The sequence below is a fragment of the Nannospalax galili genome, unplaced genomic scaffold (assembly GCF_000622305.1).
Source record: "Nannospalax galili isolate Female #2095 unplaced genomic scaffold, S.galili_v1.0 scaffold704, whole genome shotgun sequence".
Taxonomy (NCBI): domain Eukaryota; kingdom Metazoa; phylum Chordata; class Mammalia; order Rodentia; family Spalacidae; genus Nannospalax; species Nannospalax galili.
In genome coordinates, this window is record NW_008352394.1 from 1,514,043 (window position 1) to 1,535,246 (window position 21,204).

At 41.2% G+C, this 21,204-nt stretch overlaps 1 protein-coding gene and 1 non-coding gene across 14 annotated transcripts in view; both read left to right on the top strand.

Moving 5' to 3' along the window:
• Ntrk2 (neurotrophic receptor tyrosine kinase 2) overlaps positions 1 to 21,204 on the top strand; it is a 385,346-nt gene that overhangs the window by 29,352 nt on the left and 334,790 nt on the right. For 12 of the 13 annotated variants that reach the window (XM_008849411.2, XM_029554243.1, XM_029554241.1 and 9 more), the window contains 4 exons: positions 4,807 to 4,881; positions 5,362 to 5,433; positions 9,652 to 9,720; positions 13,380 to 13,534. In XM_008849411.2, coding sequence (XP_008847633.1) covers positions 4,807 to 4,881; positions 5,362 to 5,433; positions 9,652 to 9,720; positions 13,380 to 13,534 — 371 coding nt within the window. Of the gene's footprint in view, positions 1 to 4,806; positions 4,882 to 5,179; positions 5,249 to 5,361; positions 5,434 to 9,651; positions 9,721 to 13,379; positions 13,535 to 21,204 lie in introns of those variants that run through there. The other variant, XM_029554247.1, reaches the window with a different exon arrangement.
• On the top strand, positions 4,444 to 4,576 carry LOC115067044. The gene has a single exon (XR_003846480.1). It is a non-coding gene; the product is annotated as a small nucleolar RNA SNORA22 (small nucleolar RNA).

A 21,204-nucleotide genomic window follows, 5' to 3' on the forward strand; every position in this document is an offset into this window, starting at 1 on the left:
ATCTATATGTAATCTTTCTATTAAACTTTTCAGGGAGAACTTTCTTCCCATATATACAGATTTGATCCATTAAATTATGTATTTAATGTATTTTACTTTTTTTAAAAGTTTCTGCCATCTTTATGAATGGATATTTTGGATTGTTTCTTTTTTTCTTTTTTACTTTATTACAATGAACACTGTAATATTCTGTAGGTCTTAAAACTCCTCCTCTTCCCACTTCCCTCCTCTTTCTTGGATAGGGTCTCCCTATTTGGTCCAGGCTGGTCTTGAACTAGAAATCCACCTGCCTTCCCCTCAGGAGTACTGGAGTCACAGGTGCGCAATAGCACACTCACATTAATGTGTTTGCATTTATTCTCTCGTGCTTACATGTGAGAATTTCTCTTGTGTGCATACATAAAGTAGAACCACTAGACCTCTAAGGGTGCAATTATAGTGCTGCAGGTGCTGACAAAGTGCTCTGCAAAGAGGCTAATCCATGTCATACTCCTCCCAATGGTAAGAGTATTCCCCATACCATTAGAAATGAGTTATACTATCAGCTGTGAAACATCTTACTGATTTAGTGGGGGAAGAGTGGTATGCCACAGTTGTTTGTGATTCTGATTCCTTACGGGATGAGCAGCTTTCCACCAGGCTCCTAGCCACTCAGATTTTCCTCAGATTGTCTTTTAGCTTCACTGAGTTCCCTTCTAACTTGTGATTCCTTACCCCACGTTAGCTAAGCAGAATTTCTTAGGGAATAGAATTCACAAGAGCAAGGTTGTAGACATCTCTATTTAGGGTAACTACAAGGGGCAACCTTGGATCAGCTGCTGGGGGAAGCTTGCTGACTCAGGAGATAGAACTCAGTCTTAGGCCAGTCATGATGGTGCACACCTTTAATGTAGAATTCCGGAGGCAGAGGCAGGCAGATCTCTGTGAGATGGAGGCCAGCCTGGTCTACATAGTGAGTTCCAGGCCAGCTGGGGCTAAAGAACTCAGTCTTGGGCTTTCCACTTTGACCAGGAGAAACATGTACCCAAGCATTTCTTTCTTCACCCTGGGAGTGTTCTCTCTGACCATTTGTATCATCTCATATGATCTTTGCATTATTTCCAGCAATATCCCCTTTCTGGTCTCAGATCCAAAAATACTTGTACTTTATTGTGCTCAATACTGCTTATATTCTCATGAATATTATATATTTTCTGCAGTCACCACCAGTGGTGGCGGCCGCTCCTCCGTTCTCATGGGCGTCGAGGCTGCCCCTCCACTCGCTCTGGCCTGAGGTCACTCTTCTGCATGCCCTGGGCTGAGGTCGCTCTTCTGCTCGCCCTGTGCTGAGGCAGCTCTTCTGCTTGCCCTGTGCTGCCTCCTGTCATCACTGCTTCTGCCCGGTCCTGGACCCCAGGGCTGGTGAGGAGACTGTGTCAGCAGAGCTGCATTCAGACACAGGAGACCAGGTTCAGTGACACAGGTTTGCTTTATTGCAGAACGGCACAAGCTTATATAGGGGTAGTGGTCCAATCACAGCACAGCAAGTAGGATACCTCATTAGCATAACAGGTTTAGTGTCCTATCACAGTACAGCAAGTAGGATACCTTATTAGCATCATCCTATTAGCATAACAGAACATCCTATCACAGAATAGAGGTAGGATGCCTCATTAGCATAGTGGGTTTCAGATTACAGAGCCAGGATTCCTGGACCCTGACAGTTGCAATATCACCCTGGACTCTAGTCTGTCTCCCACAGTTTTCCACTTGCCAAATTTATCCTTTTGTTTTCTTGGGTATTCGTGATCAAAGAACTTAAAATGAAAATTTGACCTTTTTAACAAGTCTGTGCATTTTCAGTCATCATTTTTGACCTTACTGATGTCTCTATTCTTGCTTTTCTTTTGTCTGTGTGCTAGTTCATTGTATGTTATTTACCATAACTGGGACATGTATAATCCAAGTATCTGGTTAAGATGAAATGAAAGTAAAAGAACTGGCATAAGTAACTGAAAGAAAGGCCACAGTAAAGATAGATGCTTTGTGCCATAGATGTTGCTTAGTTCCCACCAGCTCTCGAGCACGTTGTCTTATCAGGGAAAATGTAGTGATGATTCTCATAGAGCGGAGCGCAGAACTTAACCAGAGGATTTCAGGATGATGACGGGTGCCATACTAACTCAGCTGTGCTGGGAGTGTGGGCTTATCTGAAGTCCTAATGGTGAATCCAAATAAACCTCCTTCACATAGTTTACCCTGTTCTGCTGCAAGTGACATAAAGAAAGTGCTAAAATTTACAACTCTCTGGAATGCAGTTCTTGTGAGATCATGCAGAAGAAAGAAGCTCTCTGTGGTCTTAGTGAAAATGCTAGTGCTGTGAAATTCCTGGAAGCATGTCTCTAAACTGTGGTGGTTTTGAAATGTTTCGTAAAGTCTTGGTGTTAGAGACAGAGCATTCGGTTCAAGCCTTGAGGCATCTCCTTCTCCTATGCCTGGTAGGAGGAAAGACTGCCCTGTTACTAACCCATGTTACTCACTTCCTTGGACATTTGTGGAGTGTCTAGCTCTGGATAGGGGAGATCCAAGAGTGAGAGGTGAGTGCTCATCTATTTTGGCAGCTGATTCTTGATGTAATATTTGTGTGGATCCTTTTAAAATAATTTCTTTTTGGTGTAGTTTATGCACCATTATATGATTTTATTTTTAATGTGCTAAAATTTTATTTTCCTTTTCCTTTTCTTATGAGTTGTGTGAGCGTGTGTGCACGTATGTGTGGCTGATCTGCACATGTCCGGGAGGGTGCGCTTGCCTGTGCATGCATGTGTGGAGGTCAGCTTTGACTGTCTTTCTGTATCGCTCGCCATCTTATCTTTCCAGACAATCTCTCACTAAACCCAGAGCCTGCCGTTTCAGCCACACTGGGGGCCTGTGAGGACTGGCTTACTGCCCTGCCTCTAAAGTTGGGGCTGCTGGCTCATACGACTACTCTCAACTTCTTGTGTGGGTTCTGGGGATTTCAGTTCGGTTCTTCATGGCTGCACAGCAGACTCTTTACTTGCTGACCCATCTCTTCAGCCCTACTGTGCCCAAATTCTTACCATGCCTCTGTCATTTTCTTTTTCCTCCTGTGTAGAGATGCCATGTGTTCTCTGTCATTGGCTAGGATGTTTGTTTCCAGTTCAACTCATTGTTAGCAAAAGAGTTATATATTTGTTTTTTAGAGCATTAATTAAAAGTATGTTATGCATATTTAAATTTAGCTAGTCTTTAGGAAAACAGTCTTACTAGGCATTGGGATCTCTTGCATTCAACTTAAAAAATGTTTTTCAGAAAAAAGGGAAATTTATCCTAGCATGAATTCCTGTAGTACTTTTGTAACTCCAAGTGTTGCCTCTTTATCCATCCATTCATCCACCTATCTGCCCATCTGTTTGTCCATCCATCCACCCACCCATTCATCCATCCTCTGTGTACCTACCTATCTACCTACCTTGTTGAAGGGACTGGTCTACGTGCTGTGGTGCATAGTAATAATAACAAAAACAGTTTTCTCTTCAAAGAGATTGTGCACTAAGGTAAATGAATAGTTGGGTACTTGAGCAGCTATTGTAAAAGGCACAGTACAAAAAAAATCCAGGATATAGTTATATGTTTGTTCCATTGGAGATTTTATTGATTTTACATGACAGAAATCCAAATCAAACTGAGGTTAGTAATATCTGGCATCAGAGATGGATGGATCCAATGGCCCACATAGTATTTTCAGAACATTGTTCCTTTTTATGAGTCTCTTCATTTCTCTTTCCTTCTTCTGAGTTCATTCTTAGCTTGTCTCTTTTTGTGGCAGAAAATTTGCCCCTTGGGAGGCTTGTGCCGTTCTTTAGCCATGATTCCAGAGAATGAGAAAACCCTCTCTCTTTGAGGATTAATTTGTTAAAACTTAAGGAAGATTCTCACTGGTCTACCTAAGGTCACTTGCACATCTCTCAGACAATCATAATAACCAAAGGAATAGAGTTCTCTGCCATTGGCCACAGTCTTTAGTTAGTTCCTATATTTGGAAGTTTTGGTGGGTTGGGGCGCAGAGGCAGTTTCCTACTGAGAATTCGTTAGGGTCATGTGGGGTTTGTGAGATGTGCTTCATCAAAGGAAATACAGGAATTCTTACAGACAAAGGCAAAAAGAGAAGATGCTGGGCCAAGAAAAGACAGAGGAGGGAGAAGGAAGGGGTAAGCAGTTCATGTTTTAGGAGATAGAAGGAAGAAGTGACTGTGTCCCCTAGAATGCACACAGAGACTTGACTTCCCTGCTTGGTTGGATTCCACCATAATGGATGGCACACGTTTGAGAGGTAGTAGGTGCACTTCCCAAGGATTTTCCCCTTTGTACACTGGTCATACCTTAAAGGAGGAGAAACCTGAAACTGTTAGGCAGAAAAGCGACAAAAGATGAGAAAAATAGTTGCACAGTGAACACCCAAGTGTACTTTATAGTATTCTTGGCCTTGACTCTGTGTCAGAGTAAAGTCTGCTCTTTTCCTCTACATTGAAAGGAGTGCTGCCCTTTTAAATGTATTCAGAAAATGAGTACATTATGTTAAAAAAAAAAAGGATGAGACAGAAAGAAACGGGGTGAACCGGTCATTGACCACGAAAGCTTGTCAGTCAAATTCTTGTTTTGTTGTCTTCACTGTATTGAAGAACATAGTTGGAGCGATGCAGGGGTCTCCGAGGGCACCTTGCTGAGGTGTGTGGGCCTGAGCCATCGTTCTCTAGAACTGCCTGCATTTGGAGTCCCTGACATTTCTTTTCCGCTTTGTTGCAGTTTCATCGCCAATCAGAAAAGGTTGGAGATCATCAACGAAGATGACGTTGAAGCTTACGTGGGACTGAGAAACTTGTGAGTACTCAGGACTTACATACATTAGCTCAAAAGATTTTTTTTTGTACTCTGTTGTGGTCTGGCAGGCATTGCTGGGATGAGACAGAAAGAAACGGGGTGAACCGGTCATTGACCACGAAAGCTTGTCAGTCAAATTCTTGTTTTGTTGTCTTCACTGTATTGAAGAACATAGTTGGAGCGATGCAGGGGTCTCCGAGGGCACCTTGCTGAGGTGTGTGGGCCTGAGCCATCGTTCTCTAGAACTGCCTGCATTTGGAGTCCCTGACATTTCTTTTCCGCTTTGTTGCAGTTTCATCGCCAATCAGAAAAGGTTGGAGATCATCAACGAAGATGACGTTGAAGCTTACGTGGGACTGAGAAACTTGTGAGTACTCAGGACTTACATACATTAGCTCAAAAGATTTTTTTTTGTACTCTGTTGTGGTCTGGCAGGCATTGCTGGTTAGTTCTAACGTGAATGCAATTGTGTTTTCATAGGACAATTGTGGATTCTGGATTAAAATTTGTGGCTTATAAAGCATTTTTGAAAAACAGCAACCTGCAACACATGTAAGTAGGAGGCAGTCCTTTTGCTTTCAGGGCCCACTTTGCACAATACCTTCCCTTTCTGTTTGTTTTCTTTCTTTGCCAACTCCAAACTTCCGTTTTCAAACTTAGTATAGCTGTGATAATAGGTTAGAAACATTAGCTTTGATTTTGTTTGATTTCTGAATGGCTTCAGAGGGGTACTTAGAACAGCCTGTTTATTCCCTTTCATGAATTTCTGGACCATTTCCATCTTGGACAGAGCAATAGACCAACAGCAAGAACTGTGATGCAAAAACTTTGTCCTTGCACAGAGTTCTTGATTCTTTTCCTTGGAATTAAGATGTACTTCCTGGAAGACATTAAACTAGTCGGCTTGAAAGAAGCAGACCTGGCCTTGGACTTTTTAGGGAAATAAAAATGACTAGTATTTCCTCCCTATAATGGGACATTTTAAACCTTCATTTTCTCAACATACAGTCAATCATGGAATAAGCTGAACGTTCAGATAACTGTTAACAGTAGAAAGCGTTCCATCCCCGCCAAGTCGTGTTGCTATTTTGTTGACTGAAGACAATTGGAAGTGTGAAAAATAGGAGTTATTATATGGTTTTCTGACAAGTCTCTTAGATGACACCAGTTAATTCAGTAAGTGCGGCCTTCTTGAGAGATTCTTTATTAAACAGATCTCCCAGAAGAAAAATATCCATTGTCCCAAACTCAAATTAGTACTCCTGATACTGTGAGTTTTCAATAGTTGTTATCACATTTGTTGATTGCCAAATCATTTCTTGTTGCTTGCAATCAATGATAGCTTAATAATTTTACAATTTCAGTTACCTAGAGGGTTCTCACCTAAACAATTATCTTGCTAAGGATGATCTTTATATTCCCATGTAATCAGCAAAAATATGGTCAGAGGACACCTTATGACTTGCTTGGGTGGCTAACCCTTCACCATGTTCTTATGACAAGAGTGCAGGAAATAAAATTTGTGCCATTTATGGCATTGGAGAACGAGTCCTTCTTATAACATTTGTCCTCAGCCCCAGGGGAGAATAGTTCCTTACTTTATTTCCCTGCCAGTTATAAAAGAAATTGTTTTAGAACAGTTGCATGGCTCCTCTGTGGAGATAGGCTATTATAGAAAATCTTAATTTCACAAAGTCAGTACCATGAGTTCATATTTTATATGTGACATGATGATGAAGTTACCTTAAAACAAAGTCTGTACAATTAAGATATAAAACATTCTTCAAAAATATTCTGCAAAAGCATGATAAAATTGAATACCTTTTAACATACATTCTATTGAAATGCTTCTTGACAGCTTTGCTTGTGCAAATTTGATGCGCGTATAACCCTTGATGGTACAACAGAGGGAAGTTAGAAGAAAAAGGGTGAAATGCTCCAGTGCAGTCACTTAAATGTAATTAATGATCTCAATAGTTAAGTTTTGGAATTTTCATTACGGCTGACCTTAGAGCCAACTCAGTAGCTGCACTGGGCTGGCTACTTCCTCACACGACTGGTGCTCATATTGTAATATGGGCTTTGGCTAATTGTGGTTTTATTGATAGACCTTGTGTATTTTTGTGTTGATGTATGACAGAATAATTTGAATGATGTTCTATCTTCGGTGCACAGCTTATATAAAGTCATGTATCGGCCTCTGCTGCCCAACATGGTATTAAAGATATGACACTAAAGAGAGCTATACATGCTGTAGAGGTTCCTTACATGACAACAACCAGAAGCCAGTAATTGATAAACTTAAAAACACTCTATTGACTTTTGTAGTATTGTCACGTATACGACACAATGAAGGCTGGCAAGCATTCAGGCAGTCATGAAGAAGTGAGAAGGTGCCAGTAAGCTTTAAACATTCACATGATGAAAGAGGTCTTCCTCACCAAAGTATGAAAGTAAATCAAGCAGCTTGCCTTGCAGAATGGTAGGGAAGGAGGAGGGAGTCAGTTCTGGTATCTGCCTTTTGGACCTCAGTCCCAGCCTCTGTTGAAGACTGAGGACCCTGGGGACTAGCTTGTTCTCCATGGATTTCCCTAGTGCAAATTGCACTCAGCTCAGTTATCAACACAGTGAGAGGTGCAAGGGAACCTATAAAGAAACGTGTGCTAAAAGCTGTTTCTCTCCAGTCCCTAGGATGTAGTGATTGTCTCTCTGAGTTTCCCCAACAGTAAAATATGCACCTGATTGGTCTGCTTCACTTGGGGTTTTAGATACGGTCTCTGTGCTTATGTACTCCTCGTTCCATATTAGCATCACATGGTGACTGTCCAGCACTCCAGTCTTGGTCAGTGAATGTATGCCTTGGTGCCTTTAATTCTGCCCAGTCCCTAAAATCCCAGGGACTGTGAGAAAACCCCGTGTTTGTATTTTCCAGGGACTTTGTAGAGGTGCTAATTAGCTCCTTAGCAAAGTTCTATAATCAAACAGTAAGAGGATTGTTGATTTTTTTCTTCCTTCTTCCTCCCTTTTGGCTTTTGGCCCCATTACTAAGTATGCTTCATAAAACTCATCTTGTTCTTTGGCCCGTAACCCTGCTCTGCACTGTGTTGCTGGCAGCTCAACAGAGGCAGCTGCTCCCAGGGCGGGCAGTTCAGAGCATACAGGAGGAAGCTGTGCACGCTTTCTCCTCTCTCTTCCTCTGTGTCTCTCTACCTCTTTCCCCCGTCTCTGTCCTCTTAGTCTCTTTACCTGTCTCTGTGTCTCTGTCTTTCTCTGGTTTTATTTATCTTGGGGGGAGAAGAGAAGGATAGTTTTTTTTTCTTTTCATCAGGAATGGGATTTCTGATGACTGTAAAAGTATTTGAGCCTTAAAGATGGTGACAAAGACAGACAGATGACTTTTCAATGTAACATGTTCCATTAAAACCATTCCTAATTCTTGTTCAAAAGGAAAGTCTTATGTAGGCAGGCACATCTTACAACTTCCTGGTAGACTGTATTTTCATGTGGGTTACTGTTTCCTGTGGCTGAGCACATTGCACTGGTATGAAGGGAGAGGATGCAAGCTCAGAAGAAAGGTAGGAGGCTGTTCTGCTGTTGGTGGGGATTCAAGTGGGTGGATGTCTCCCTGAAGGAGTGCCACTGGATGGACATACATATTCTTGAATTATGGGATGCCATCTCTTCATTCATCAACTGACATGTTTTGGCTGGGCTTTAGTTCTTCTCTGAAGGTGACTGGTCATACATACCAGGGCACTTCCACTGAGATGTCACTGAACTGACACCACAGACTGGCATCAGGTACAGGGCAGGGCCAGGAGTACTGTCACCATCAAATCTTTCACTTCATCCACTGTTAGTCAGACACCTGTGTCCCCCTGCTTGGTAGAGGTCTCACTGTTTTTGTGGAAGATGATGCTTGTTTATGTTCCTTATTAAATGCATGTCTAGGGGCCCAAGCACTCTACTCTTTAAGTAAAATTTAAACAGTAAATAAATTCAGCTGCCAGGATTATGGCTGGAGCATTTCCCATCCCAAGGTCTCATGGCACAGATCTTTGGCAGTGCCCATCCATCCAATAAAACACACCAAGAAATTCATTACTTTTTTCCATGAATATGTCATCTTTGCATTGGTTGGTTCAGATATGTGAATGGGGTGTTGCTAGGGTAGTTCAAGGGAGACTCTGACATATATCTTGTTACCTGACTTTTTCCTTGTTTTTATCATGTGATTATTCACTTTTCTAGGTCATGTATAAACAGTCTCATCAGATGTTTTCAATCAGTAGGTGTGTTCTTTCCTGTAAAGACATTGAGATTCAGTTACTATTCCAAGTTTTGTGTGTCACATAACCTCAGATTATTCATGCTGCATTTTAGTTTTAAAGCCTCTTTTTTCTTCTTGTGAACCTAATAGTTTTAAACTTTATTTTATATATTCTCCTAGTAAGGGTTCAAAAGGTCAAGATATCCATGAAACATAGAGCTTGATTCTCCATTAACATATGAAACACAAGCTTTTGGGTAAAACAAAGATCTTAAAAATAGACTGGATGAAAAATCTACTCCCCTTTCCTGTTAAGCAAGAGCCTCAAAAGAAGCAGGAAAACCACAGTGTTATCACTGCAGGTGAAAGACAGGACTGGAGCTAAGTAACCTGTGCTCCACGATCAAAGAAAGTACATTGTGAACACAAAATATTTGAATACATAGTTCTTAAATTGCAGCATTTTAACATTCGTGTTTGATGTATTTGATTTCTTTCAGCAATTTCACTCGAAACAAGCTGACGAGTTTGTCTCGGAAACATTTCCGTCACCTTGACTTGTCTGAGCTGTAAGTAATGATTTTGTCTGGCATTTGGGAGAAAAATTTCAAAAAATTCGGCATTTAAAAAAAATGAATGCTGTTGCAAGTTTATGGTTCTCATCAAAACTCTTGAAAACTGGTTTCTATAGATTTTGGCCCAATTAGGTGACTAAATGTAAATCTCAACCTCAAGAGTATGTCATTACGATAAATTTAATGTTGTTTTGTATAAATAATTTATTTTATGTCCTAATAGAGGGAAAAGAGTAAAAGCAGGGAGTTTTCCATGAAAACGACTTGATTTTGTTTTCATTGCATCTCTTTGGCTCCTGTTTTATCCAGGCCCTGAAATAAAGCAAGTTCATCAAGGAGGAAGTGCTAGTGGACAAAACCCAATCAGCCTTTGTCTGTCAGCCACAGTGTAACCGTGGGTGTAGCTCACACTGGAGGACAGGCTGCCTCCCTACCCACCCATCTTTGAGAGCATTTCTTTTAGGTCTGACACTGTGTTCAATATTTATCCTTATGTACTAATTTCCTCTGCTGTAAAATGATAGGGAAAACATTAAAATGTGCCGATGACTAAGAGCCAGCCTTTGCAAGTGTGCTCAGTTCTTGGTGTTATCGCCATGAGGCAAATATGAACGGCTGCTGCTCCTATGGTAAGGTGCCTGAGAGAGCCCCACAGTGGAGGCTTTGTAGTGATATGGAGCTGGAAGGACAGACAGGCTTTGAAGAGTAGGAGGCATTGGTTTAAACTGTGTGCAAGGGCACTTCAGGGAAGTTCACAGCTCAGAGGACTCAGGCTAACCCTTCACAGAGGAGGAGGGCTCCCAGGGTCACTGTTCAGTCTGTTCTCAGGCACCTGATCCTTGGACCAGGCTCCCACCTGGAGTGTGGTTCATGTGCTCACCCTGCTGTGTTGTAGGTAGTGACTGGACCAAGAGGTGGCTTGAGCTCTGAGCACCAGGCTGGAACCCTCTTGGGAAGGAACCAAGATGGGGCTTTGGCCTCCAAAGCCGATGTGTAAGAAGGTTGCCTGTGAGTGTGTGCACCAGTGCATCTTTGGGGCTGAGCATCTAAGACCAGGCTCATGTGCGCATGTCTGAGTGATGGCTGCCCCTCAAAGGGGAGCCCCTTACCACTTCTATTGAAAGAGGCCTGTGAGCAGCTCACACCAGGCTTGGTGGAACCCTTTTGCTCCAACCAAAGGGGAATCTTCCTGCCAGAAATACTCTAAACTCAGCAGACCTGACAGGCAGGTCTGATTTCTGGGATATACGGTGGGGGGACTCAGCACTGGCATTCAAACAGACCAGAGAGGAGCCTGGGGGTGACCTCATGGTCCCTGAATTAACACCAGGAGAAGGAGGGCTCCATTAGAGGTGGGAGCTCAAGACAAGAAACATAAAGTGTGCTTTTAGGAAAATTTGTCCCTATGCTCAGAGAAAGCAGGCAGACTAGAAGCTACCCATAATGGAGAGAGAGCACATTCACAAGTAGGAAGGGACCTGCATGGTGAAGGTCTTGGCAACTGGCAATTATTTGGAATAAACTAAATTCAGGGAATTGGAACATTAGTGTTTCTTTCAAAATTATTTTTTATTGATACTAGTTATGCATATCTATTGTATACAGTCTGATATTTGACACTAATATACAATGTATAATGTCCAAATTAGGAAAACTGATCTATCCATCCCCTTAAACTTGCACTATTTCTTTGTGTTGGTAACACTCAATATACTTTCCTCTATTCACTTTGAAATAGAAATTCTTGTTTACTATAATCACCCCAATATGTTATACAACACTGTAACTTATTCTTTCTGTCTAACTGTAGTTTTGTATCGAATTGCCAGGCTGTCTCAGCCACCGCTCCCCCCCCATTTCTCCCAGACTCTGGTAACCTGTTCTACACCCTATGTCTATGAGATCAACTTAATTAGCATCCACATGTGGATGAGGACACATGGTATTTGTCTTTCTGTGCTTTCTGCATTTCTAACATCAAAATAGACATGGCAAATTAAAGGAAGGTATGCAATACCGAGTAAGGCATGCTGTAAAAATGTTGAGCACCACTGCGTAACATTTTCTGGATAGATTAAAAATTAGAGTTTCCATTTCTAATTCTTGTCTCAATAGCCTCCCTCAGCATCTTTAAGCAACTCATTCAGTAGTGTTAACTGTGTGCCTGTTACTTATCAGGATGAGTAGGATGGGGGATATAAGGAGAAAATCCTGTGTTGAGGATTCTGTTCTCTAGCAGGCGAGATAGAAGCCTAAACAAAGCAGCAAGTGCTGTGACAATCATTGTGAAAGGAGGTTGCACAGAGAGCTGGGGGAAGGAGCAGCTCTCTGCCAGTGCTGTGTGGTTATATGAACATCATTGTATTTATAATTAAAGCATCCCTTCAGTTCTTTATGCAGTCTGCTGATTGGATTATACTCTCATTTTAGAAACACATTACTTTTTGGAACTCTAGGAAGTATCTTGGGGTTCTGGAGTTTGAGGTGTCTTTTGTGTCTCATATCCCATGTATCATAGCATCAAATCCTATTTTGGTATTGGCGGGATACTTGGAGACGATCAAGCAGATACAAATTAAACCAGTCTACCATGACCACATTTCCCCCCAAGAAACTCCCAGAAAAGTCTCCAGGGATCTCAGAGAGTCTTAGAACGCAATCAGAAAAACCACAGGAGTAAACGATGTTGCAAAGCCAGGTCCTGTCCTCAGGAAATCTTAAGTATTGTGGTTAATGTCAGGCAGAGTCTATGTAACGATTGAAAATGGCCTCATTTAAAGGTTCATTATCATAAATGGAATTCATCTTAAATAGGCCACTGAGTATTATAAATAAGCATTTAAAGATTTTTTGCCCCGTGGTTTTTATTTTCCTCTTGACCACTTCCTCGTTCACCCATTGCAGTCCTCAGGAGTCCAGATAGCATGGCTGAGGTCGGGATGGTGGTTTCTTTCTCTCCACACTCCCCTGCGGTAGACTGAGAAGCTCAGCTGGAGCTCGGTGCATCACCTTCAGAAACCCTGAGCTGGGGGAGTGTGCAAACATTCATGCTGTACTGTAGCTTCCTTCCTTCCTGCTTGCCTCCCTCCACTTTTGCATGAATGAAATGGACTTTGGTTGTAAGGCAGAAAGGTGAGAGATGCAGCCTCCTGGCTCTTACACCTCAGCCCGAGATATCTATTTCTAGTTTCATTTTAAACTAAGAGAAAATGATTCTGCACCCCCACTGAAATTTGAACTCTGTGAATGACAAGTCTCTAGCCTTGTCAGAAAGTGAGTTAGTGTTCTTGAAAATGTATCGTGGACATGGTCACTTAAGTCCTTAATAAGTACAAAACGTCGCCTCTCTTCTAATCTTATTTCTGTCTCTTATTATAGCTGTTTTGTTCAGGTTTGTTTTCCTACTTTACTCTGCACAGTTTAACATCCCTTAGCTATCTTTAGCCTCTACAATTCCGTTTGCACGTAAGAGCAGCACAGTAATTATTAGATAAGAGAGTGAATAATAAGTACTGTCATGCTATGAAAGTGGATATGGCTTCCAAAGGTTGATGGCTAGAAAGAATTTACAGTGCTACAGTAAGTCTCTCACAAACACCAGGGCAGCTAAACTGAAGCAGGAGCCTAATCGGTTTCATTTCTGTTCCATGTAGGATCCTGGTGGGCAATCCGTTTACATGCTCCTGTGACATTATGTGGATCAAGACTCTCCAAGAGACCAAATCCAGTCCAGAAACTCAGGATTTGTACTGCCTAGACGAAAGCAGCAAGAACATCCTCCTGGCAAACCTGCAGATACCCAATTGTGGTAATTTATTTTTAAATCAATGAGTTCTAGTTGCTATTAATTATTCTAATTGCCTTGGTGTGAGTCTGGGAAGATTACTACTACCTAGATTTTATATAGTGTGCTGTGCATGTCTCTGGGGAATCAGACCTTTATGTGCAGTGTGGAGAAACCAGCTGGGAGCAAGTTTACTGCATATTCTTTGCAAGTAGAATATTGATACTGAATGGCTGACTTCAAAGAGTATAGAGGAAAACAATATACCGCTAATTTCTTTGTTCATTTGTCTTTCTGTCCACTCGTCTATCTACCCAACCAAAATATATCTGTTATGAGTATGGCCCTTCACACATAGACCCTTGACTGGTATGCAGGCCATGCAGAGGGAAAGGCATCAGGGTGCTGCAAGTGTGTGGGCAGCAGATGCAAACAGCCTGAACCCGCACAGTCCCGGAGCTTGCTTTAGCACTGCATGTGTTTGTCTCTTGATGCAGTGGGCTAAGTCTGAGCTTACCTCTGCTCATGCTGTGTGTCTGGCTTCAGGATCCCTTCCTTTGCTGTTATCTCCCATGCTCCTCACCATCCCCATCTAGAGAACTGAAAAGGATTTTACTACCTGGGAGCGTTTTTTTCCTTCATTAACACTTTAATTAGTTAGTCAAGCACTTTGCAAGTTCACAAACCACTGCCTTTGCTCTTGCTTGGCCACTGGTGCCAGAGCAGAAAACCAACCAACACCTGATTCCTGTCCATAGGAATCTGCATATTAACCATTTGTTTTCAGACGCTACTACTTAGAGTCCATTTTAATTTAAGAAAAATTTTGTTGCTGCTTTCCAGCTGCCTGGAACTCACCCTGTAGGCCAGGCTGGCCTCGAACTCACAGAGGATCAGCCTGCCTCTCGAGTGCTGGGATTAAAGGCGTGCACCACCACGCCAGCTGCTGCTTACTCTTGATGAGAGGGTAATAATAATAATAATAGTAATAATAATAATAAATAAGAGTAAAAGTACTTGTTTCTTATCCTGAAGGACCTTAGGAGATAGCATTTAGCCTTCACACACATCTTTCCATCACAAGTGGAATTTTCTGGTTTCACCATGGGGGAACTGGGCTTTGTTCTCATGCCAGCTTCTCCTAGCTTTCTTTGCCAGCCAACACTTAAAAAAAACATCCAAACAGCCCTTAATATGTGTCTTTTAGCGTCTGCTAAGAGGACACAGTTCTTTGTCCTCGTACATATTTGCACTGCTGAGAGAAGCTGCCTAGAAGGACAAGAGGTTCACTGTTGAGTCACCTGGCCATTGGTTTAGTCCCAAATCCCCACAGCTGTTGCGGCTGTGCTGATCCAGGGAAGAGGAGGAAGAGGGGGCATCCGACTTCTGCTTTAATTCAAGCTGCCTCGTTGTAGTAAACGTCTCCCTTGCCCTTGTCTGTTCTTTCAATTTTTTTTCACTTTTGGCTACATTGTCCTGACAGTATCTCAGAGGCGTCCTCACTTTCTGTGTGATTGACCATGGAGTCCACCTTCTGTGTGGTTGACCATGGAGTCCACCTTCTGTGTGGTTGATCATGGAGTCCATCTTCTGCGTGGTTGCCCATAGAGTCTACCTTCTGTGTGGTTGACCATGGAGTCCACCTTCTGTGTGGTTGACCACGGAGTCCACCTCTGCATGGTTGACCACGGAGTCCACCTTCTGTGTGGTTGACCATGGAGTCCACCTTCTGTGTGGTTGACCATGGAGTCCACCTTCTAGTGTGGTTGAGTATGGAGTCCACCTTCTGTGTGGTTGACCACGGAGTCCACCTTCTGTGTGGTTGATCATGGAGTCCACCTTCTGTGTGGTTGATCATGGAGTCTACCTTCTGTGTGGCTGACCACGGAGTCCACCTTCTGTGTGGTTGATCACGGAGTCCATCTTCTGCGTGGTTGCCCATAGAGTCTACCTTCTGTGTGGTTGACCATGAAGTCCACCTTCTGTGTGGTTGACCACAGAGTTCACCTTCTAGTGTGGTTGATCATGGAGTCCACCTTCTGTGTGGTTGATCACGGAGTCCACCTTATGTGTGGTTGCCCATAGAGTCCACCTTCTAGTGTGGTTGATCATGGAGTCCACCTTCTGTGTGGTTGACCATGGAGTCCACCTTCTGTGTGGTTGATCATGGAGTCCACCTTCTGTGTGGTTGATCACGGAGTCCACCTTATGTGTGGTTGATCACGGAGTCCACCTTCTGTGTGGTTTGACCACGGAGTCCACCTTCTAGTGTGGTTGATCACAGAGTCCACCTTATGTGTGGTTGATCACGGAGTCCACCTTCTGTGTGGTTGATCATGGAGTCCACCTTCTGTGTGGTTGATCATGGAGTCCACCTTATGTGTGGTTGACCATGGAGAGGTGACCCGAGGAAGTGCAGGAAGTGAAAGGATGCTCATTTTTCATCAATTTGTCTATTTTCGTAAGGAATTGTGTGTTTGGGAGTGAGATTTTCAACCCGTCACCAGGATAGAATAGGTTTGATTTGTGGACTGGTACCGAATGGTCACATTCATAATTCATTTCAATGTGAACAATGCTTAAAAGCAACATTTTGAGACTGTCAGTGAATGCTCATACTTACTTTCCTACCACTTTCTTGTTTGGCAACTGTTTTATATTCTTTATTCATTTTACTTTTATTCGAAATATTTTTACTTAATTGCAATTGCACAGGTAATATTTTTGGTATTAATTTTTATTGAATTTTTGTGAGTTTCATACAATGTATTTTGAGCATATTTAGACCCCGTTGCCCATCTACACCCCCTCTTCTACACCCCGCTGGCTTTCATGCACTCTGATATATACATATTAAGGCCTATTGAGCCAAGTTTGTGTCCCCAAATTTCTTTTGGTGTGCATCCATCCACTGGAGCCTGGTTAACCTATCTAGTGTCACACACTTAAAGAAAACCAATTCTCCCTCTCCCAGTAGTTATTGATACATTTTGTCATAACAACCAATTTCCTCCATTCTACAGAAACCTTCTTTTCTGTTTTTATAGTACTTTCAGATCAGTAGCGATGCCCTATTAGATTCTTCTTACTTGTCCGTCACATGGTGTTTGTGGTTGAATATGTCTTAATTACACTAAATGTTCCACATCGATGGCCATTTGGCTTATTTCCCATTTCTGTTGCCGCAGTTGCATTTCCACAGGCGCTCTCCAGGCTATGTACAAATGTACAAGTGTGAATGTATTTCTAGAGTACACCATAGGAAGTTCTTATGACACGTACCTTAAAAATTTGCTGCATCCCTTTCTAGCTACTACAACGTTATGCCTTGATATTAACAAACTTCTTAGTTTTTCTCTTAAAAATGCTGCATGTTTTTTCTTACTCTGTATTTTCCCAATTGTCAAGCATCTTCTGTGTATATTGGATTGTGTTTATGCCTCAGTGAAGGGCCTCTTCTATCCTTGGCTTATTTTTTCTGAAGTGTTTTCCCTTTTCTTACCGTTCTTTTCATCTATAATATTTGTTTTTCTTAATTTCTCAAAAGTTATAAATTATACTTCTGTTTTTTTTAGAAAAACATAAATCTTAAACATTTACCACATATATATCTCAGCCCATATTTTCTGCGAGTGTATAGAGTTTATAACATCAAAAAGACAAGAAATGATACCCACGTTTCTTCATATTTCTTCATGTTTCTCAGCATTTTGTCATCTGAAATTTTGTTTGTTTTTATTTTTTCTGTTCAGAATTTAAAGAATTTTTTTTACAGTTGATTAATAGTTGTGTTGTGTTTCACATACTGCCATTCATTAGGAGAAAAAGTTCACAATTATTGTTAGAAAACATACGTGTGTGAACTCTCAGATAGATTCAAAGTCCTGTAACAACTACAAAATCATTTGCAGATAAATAATGGCGTTTGAAAAATGTTTATAAAAGTGAATGCACAGGCTATTCAGCAGTACGTCTGAAGGGCATAATCTGTGGAAAATTGTACTTAAACTAGAATTCTTTCTTTCCATACCACATAGCCATGCATTCACATGTAAAGGACAGAGTTGCAGTTAGAGTAACTATAATTTCTAAGCTGTGACACAGAAGCCTGGCAGAGATCAGCTCTGAGGGTCTTGCAGGGCAAGGAGCCTGAAGGTAGGAACAGTGCTTGATGGGTTTTTTAAAAGGTTTTACAATTTTATTTTAAAATTTTCATTGGTGTCTATTTCTGGTTCATGGTACTGGGTTACACCAGGATGTTTCCATACAGTTCTGCAATGTCCTTTGAGTACATCCTGCCGTGCTTGCTTTTCACCCCTCCTCTCCTGCTAGTACCCTTTGTTTCTTTAGAGAGCATTGCTTCCACATTCACATTCATGATACACAAATGAGATAAAACATGAGATATTTGTCTTTCTGAGTCTGTTTAATTCACATAACATGATCATTGCCAGTTGCCTCAATTTTCCTACAGATGACATAACTACATTCTCTGTCTGGGTGGAAAAAATTCCACGTGTATACCACACTTTCTTTACCCATGCCTCTGTTTTTGGCCACCTAGGTTGGCTCCACAACTTAACCGTTGTGAATAGTGTGCAGTAAACATCAATCTACAAGTACTTCTGTGATATATTGACTTGGAGTCCTTCAAATGAATACCCAGGAGTGGAATAGCTGGGCTGTATTGTAGTTTTACTTTTAGGTTTTGAAGAACCTCCATATTGATCTCCATAGTTGCTAGACTACATTATACTTCATCAGTGCATAAGGGCTCCCTTTTGTCCACATCCACACCAGCATTTGTTGCTATTTGTTTTCTTAATATCTGCGAGTCTGGCTTGGTTGAAATAGTATCTCAATGTAGTTTTAATTTGCATTTATCTGATGACTAGTGATGTTGTACAACTTTTCATCCTGGTACTCTGCTGAAAATGTTTATTAGAGCTGAGAATTTTTTGAAAAATTTATTAGAGTTTCGTTATAGAATGGTATCATCTGCAAATAGGGATACTTGAACTTCTTGCTTTTCTATCTGCTTCCCTCTATTTCCTTCTCTTGTCATATTGCTTTAGCTAAGACTTCAAGCACTGTTTAGACTAAGAGTGGGGAAAACACTTATGTTTCTGATTTTAGTGATATTTTGAGTTTTTCCCCATGAAGTGTGATGTTGGCTATAAGTTTGTCATATATAGCCCTTATTAGGCTGAGATATGTTTTTTATACCGCTAGTTTCTTCAGTACTTGTACCATAAAGCTCTTTTGGATTTTGTCAGAAACCTTTTCTGAATCTATTGAGATGATCCTGTGATTTTTGTGATTGAATCCATTTTGCAGTGTATTACATTTGTTGATTTGCACATGTTGAGCCATTCCTGTACATCTGTAATGAAACCAACTTGATTGTAGTGAAGTCTTTTTAATATACAGGTGACTTTGGTTTGCAGGTATCATGTTGATAATTTTTGCAACTATGTTCACCAGAGAAATTGCTCAATACTTTTACTTTTTGTTGTTGTGTCTTTATCTCGTTTTGATATCATAGTAATACTGTCTTCATAAAAAGTGTTTGTTGAAGGCTGCCCTATCTTCTAGGGAGAGCAGGGCACCAAAGTCCTCTAATCTTACTGTGTAGGGATTTATCTGTGTCTTTATTTCTAGTAGTAGGTCTTTTTTTATGAAATTGGATGGACTGGTGTTCAGTGTATTCATGTTTCCAAAATGTAATGTCTTTTTCATGGTTTGATTGTTTCCTTAATCAGTATGAAGTGACTTTCTGTATATCTCTGACTGTTTTAGTTTGAGTCGATTTTGCCATACATCAGACAGTGACATCTGCTTGTTTCATAGCTCCATTTGCTTAAAATACCTTTTCTACCCTTTCACCCTAAAGTTGCCTGTCTCTGATGATGCAGTACATTTCTTAGAGGCAACAAAGAGATGGATCCTTTTTCAATCCAATCTGCTAGACTGTGACTTTTGATTGAGGAATTGAGACCACTGATACTTAAGAGTTATTATTTGAAGGTATTTATAGATCCTGTCATTTTTTTGATTTTGCAGTATTTTTTAATCCTTTTTTGCTTCACTGCTGTTCATATGTGGTTTATGATTTCCCGAAGTTTAACGGAAGGGTTTATCGTTCTCTTCAGTCCAAAAGATTCCTTCAAGTGTCTTCTGTAGTGCTGGCTTAGTGGTTATTAATTCCTTTAGTTTGTTTTAATCATGAAAGTTTTCCCTTCAATTATGAGAGATAGGTTTGCTGGATATGGTAACCTGGGGGAGCAATTACTGTCTTTCAGAGCTTGAAACATATTGTCCCAAGCTCTCATGTCCTTTAATGATTTTGTTGAGAATTTGCTATTCTGGTGAGCCTGCCTTTATGTGTGATTTACCACTTCTCTCTTGTAGCCGTCAGTAGTCTTTATTTGTTCGGTGTACTTCGTGTTTTAACTATAACGTTCTTGTCCGGTATGTTTGCTGCTCTAAGTGCCTCCTGTGCTGAGGGGGTCAGCTCTTTACAATAGATGTAGGAAATTTTCTGCTGTGATTTTATTGAAACTGTTTTCTCTGCCTTTAGTATGAGGTTCTTCTTCTGTGCCCATGATGCATAGATGTGGTCTTTCCATAATGTCTAGTAGATCTAATGAATTCTTGTTTCTTATTAACTTATCTTTGTCTTTACCTGAGTGTTGCAATTCATCTACCTTGTCTCCAAGTCTTGATACTCTGTCCTCCCTTAATCCACTTTCTTGGTGAGACTTTCCACAGAATAGTTTATTTGACTTTTATTATTATAATTTGCTTTTCATGGAGCAATTTATTTGGTTTACCGAACTGTTTTTATTATAACTTTTTTGTTCTAGAGAATTTTATACACGATTAATGAATTATGATCATATATACCTCCATTTCCCTCCTTCGACTGGTCTGGTTTCCCTTCCCAAGACCTCCCCCTCCCAACTTCAGGTCTTTTTTTATGACCCACTAAATCCAGTTCGTGCTGCCCATATGTGCATGGGTGTGGTCCTATCCACTGGAGCATGGGAAACCTACTGATAGGAATATCTTCAATAAAGAATGATGTTATCTGGGTATGGTGACTTTAATTCCAGCACTCAGGACAGAGAGACAGTCAGATCTCTAAGAAGTCAGGGTCAGCCTGGTCTACATAGCAAGTTCCAGGCCATCTGGGGCTATAGGAAAAACCTGTCTCAAAAATATCAAAAACAAAAACAAAAATGACTATTTCTCCCCCTGTGGCTATCAACTTCCAAGAACTCCTTAGGAAAGGGTGGGGCCTGGAGGGCCTCTTCCCCATCCATGTTGGAATATTGTTTGGACTGCTCTTGCGAAGGTCACCACAGCTGCTTTGAGTTTGTGAGTGATGGCCATGTCATGTCTAGAAGACAACGTTTCACAGCCTCCTCCCATTCTCCATCTCATACATTTTCTGCCTCCTTGTCTGTGATATTCTCTGAACTTTGGCAGAAAGTGTGTATGGGGGCGGGAGGGGCAAAAATACCCCATTTAGGACTGAACACGCAGCCTCTTATCCTCAGTGCTTTGCACAATTATAAGTTTCTGCATTGTCTGCTGTCTACTGCAAAAAAAAAAAAAAAAAAAAAAAAAAAAAAACACTGAAGACCCAGGTTCAAATCATAACGCCCACATGGAAGCTAACAACTGCCCAT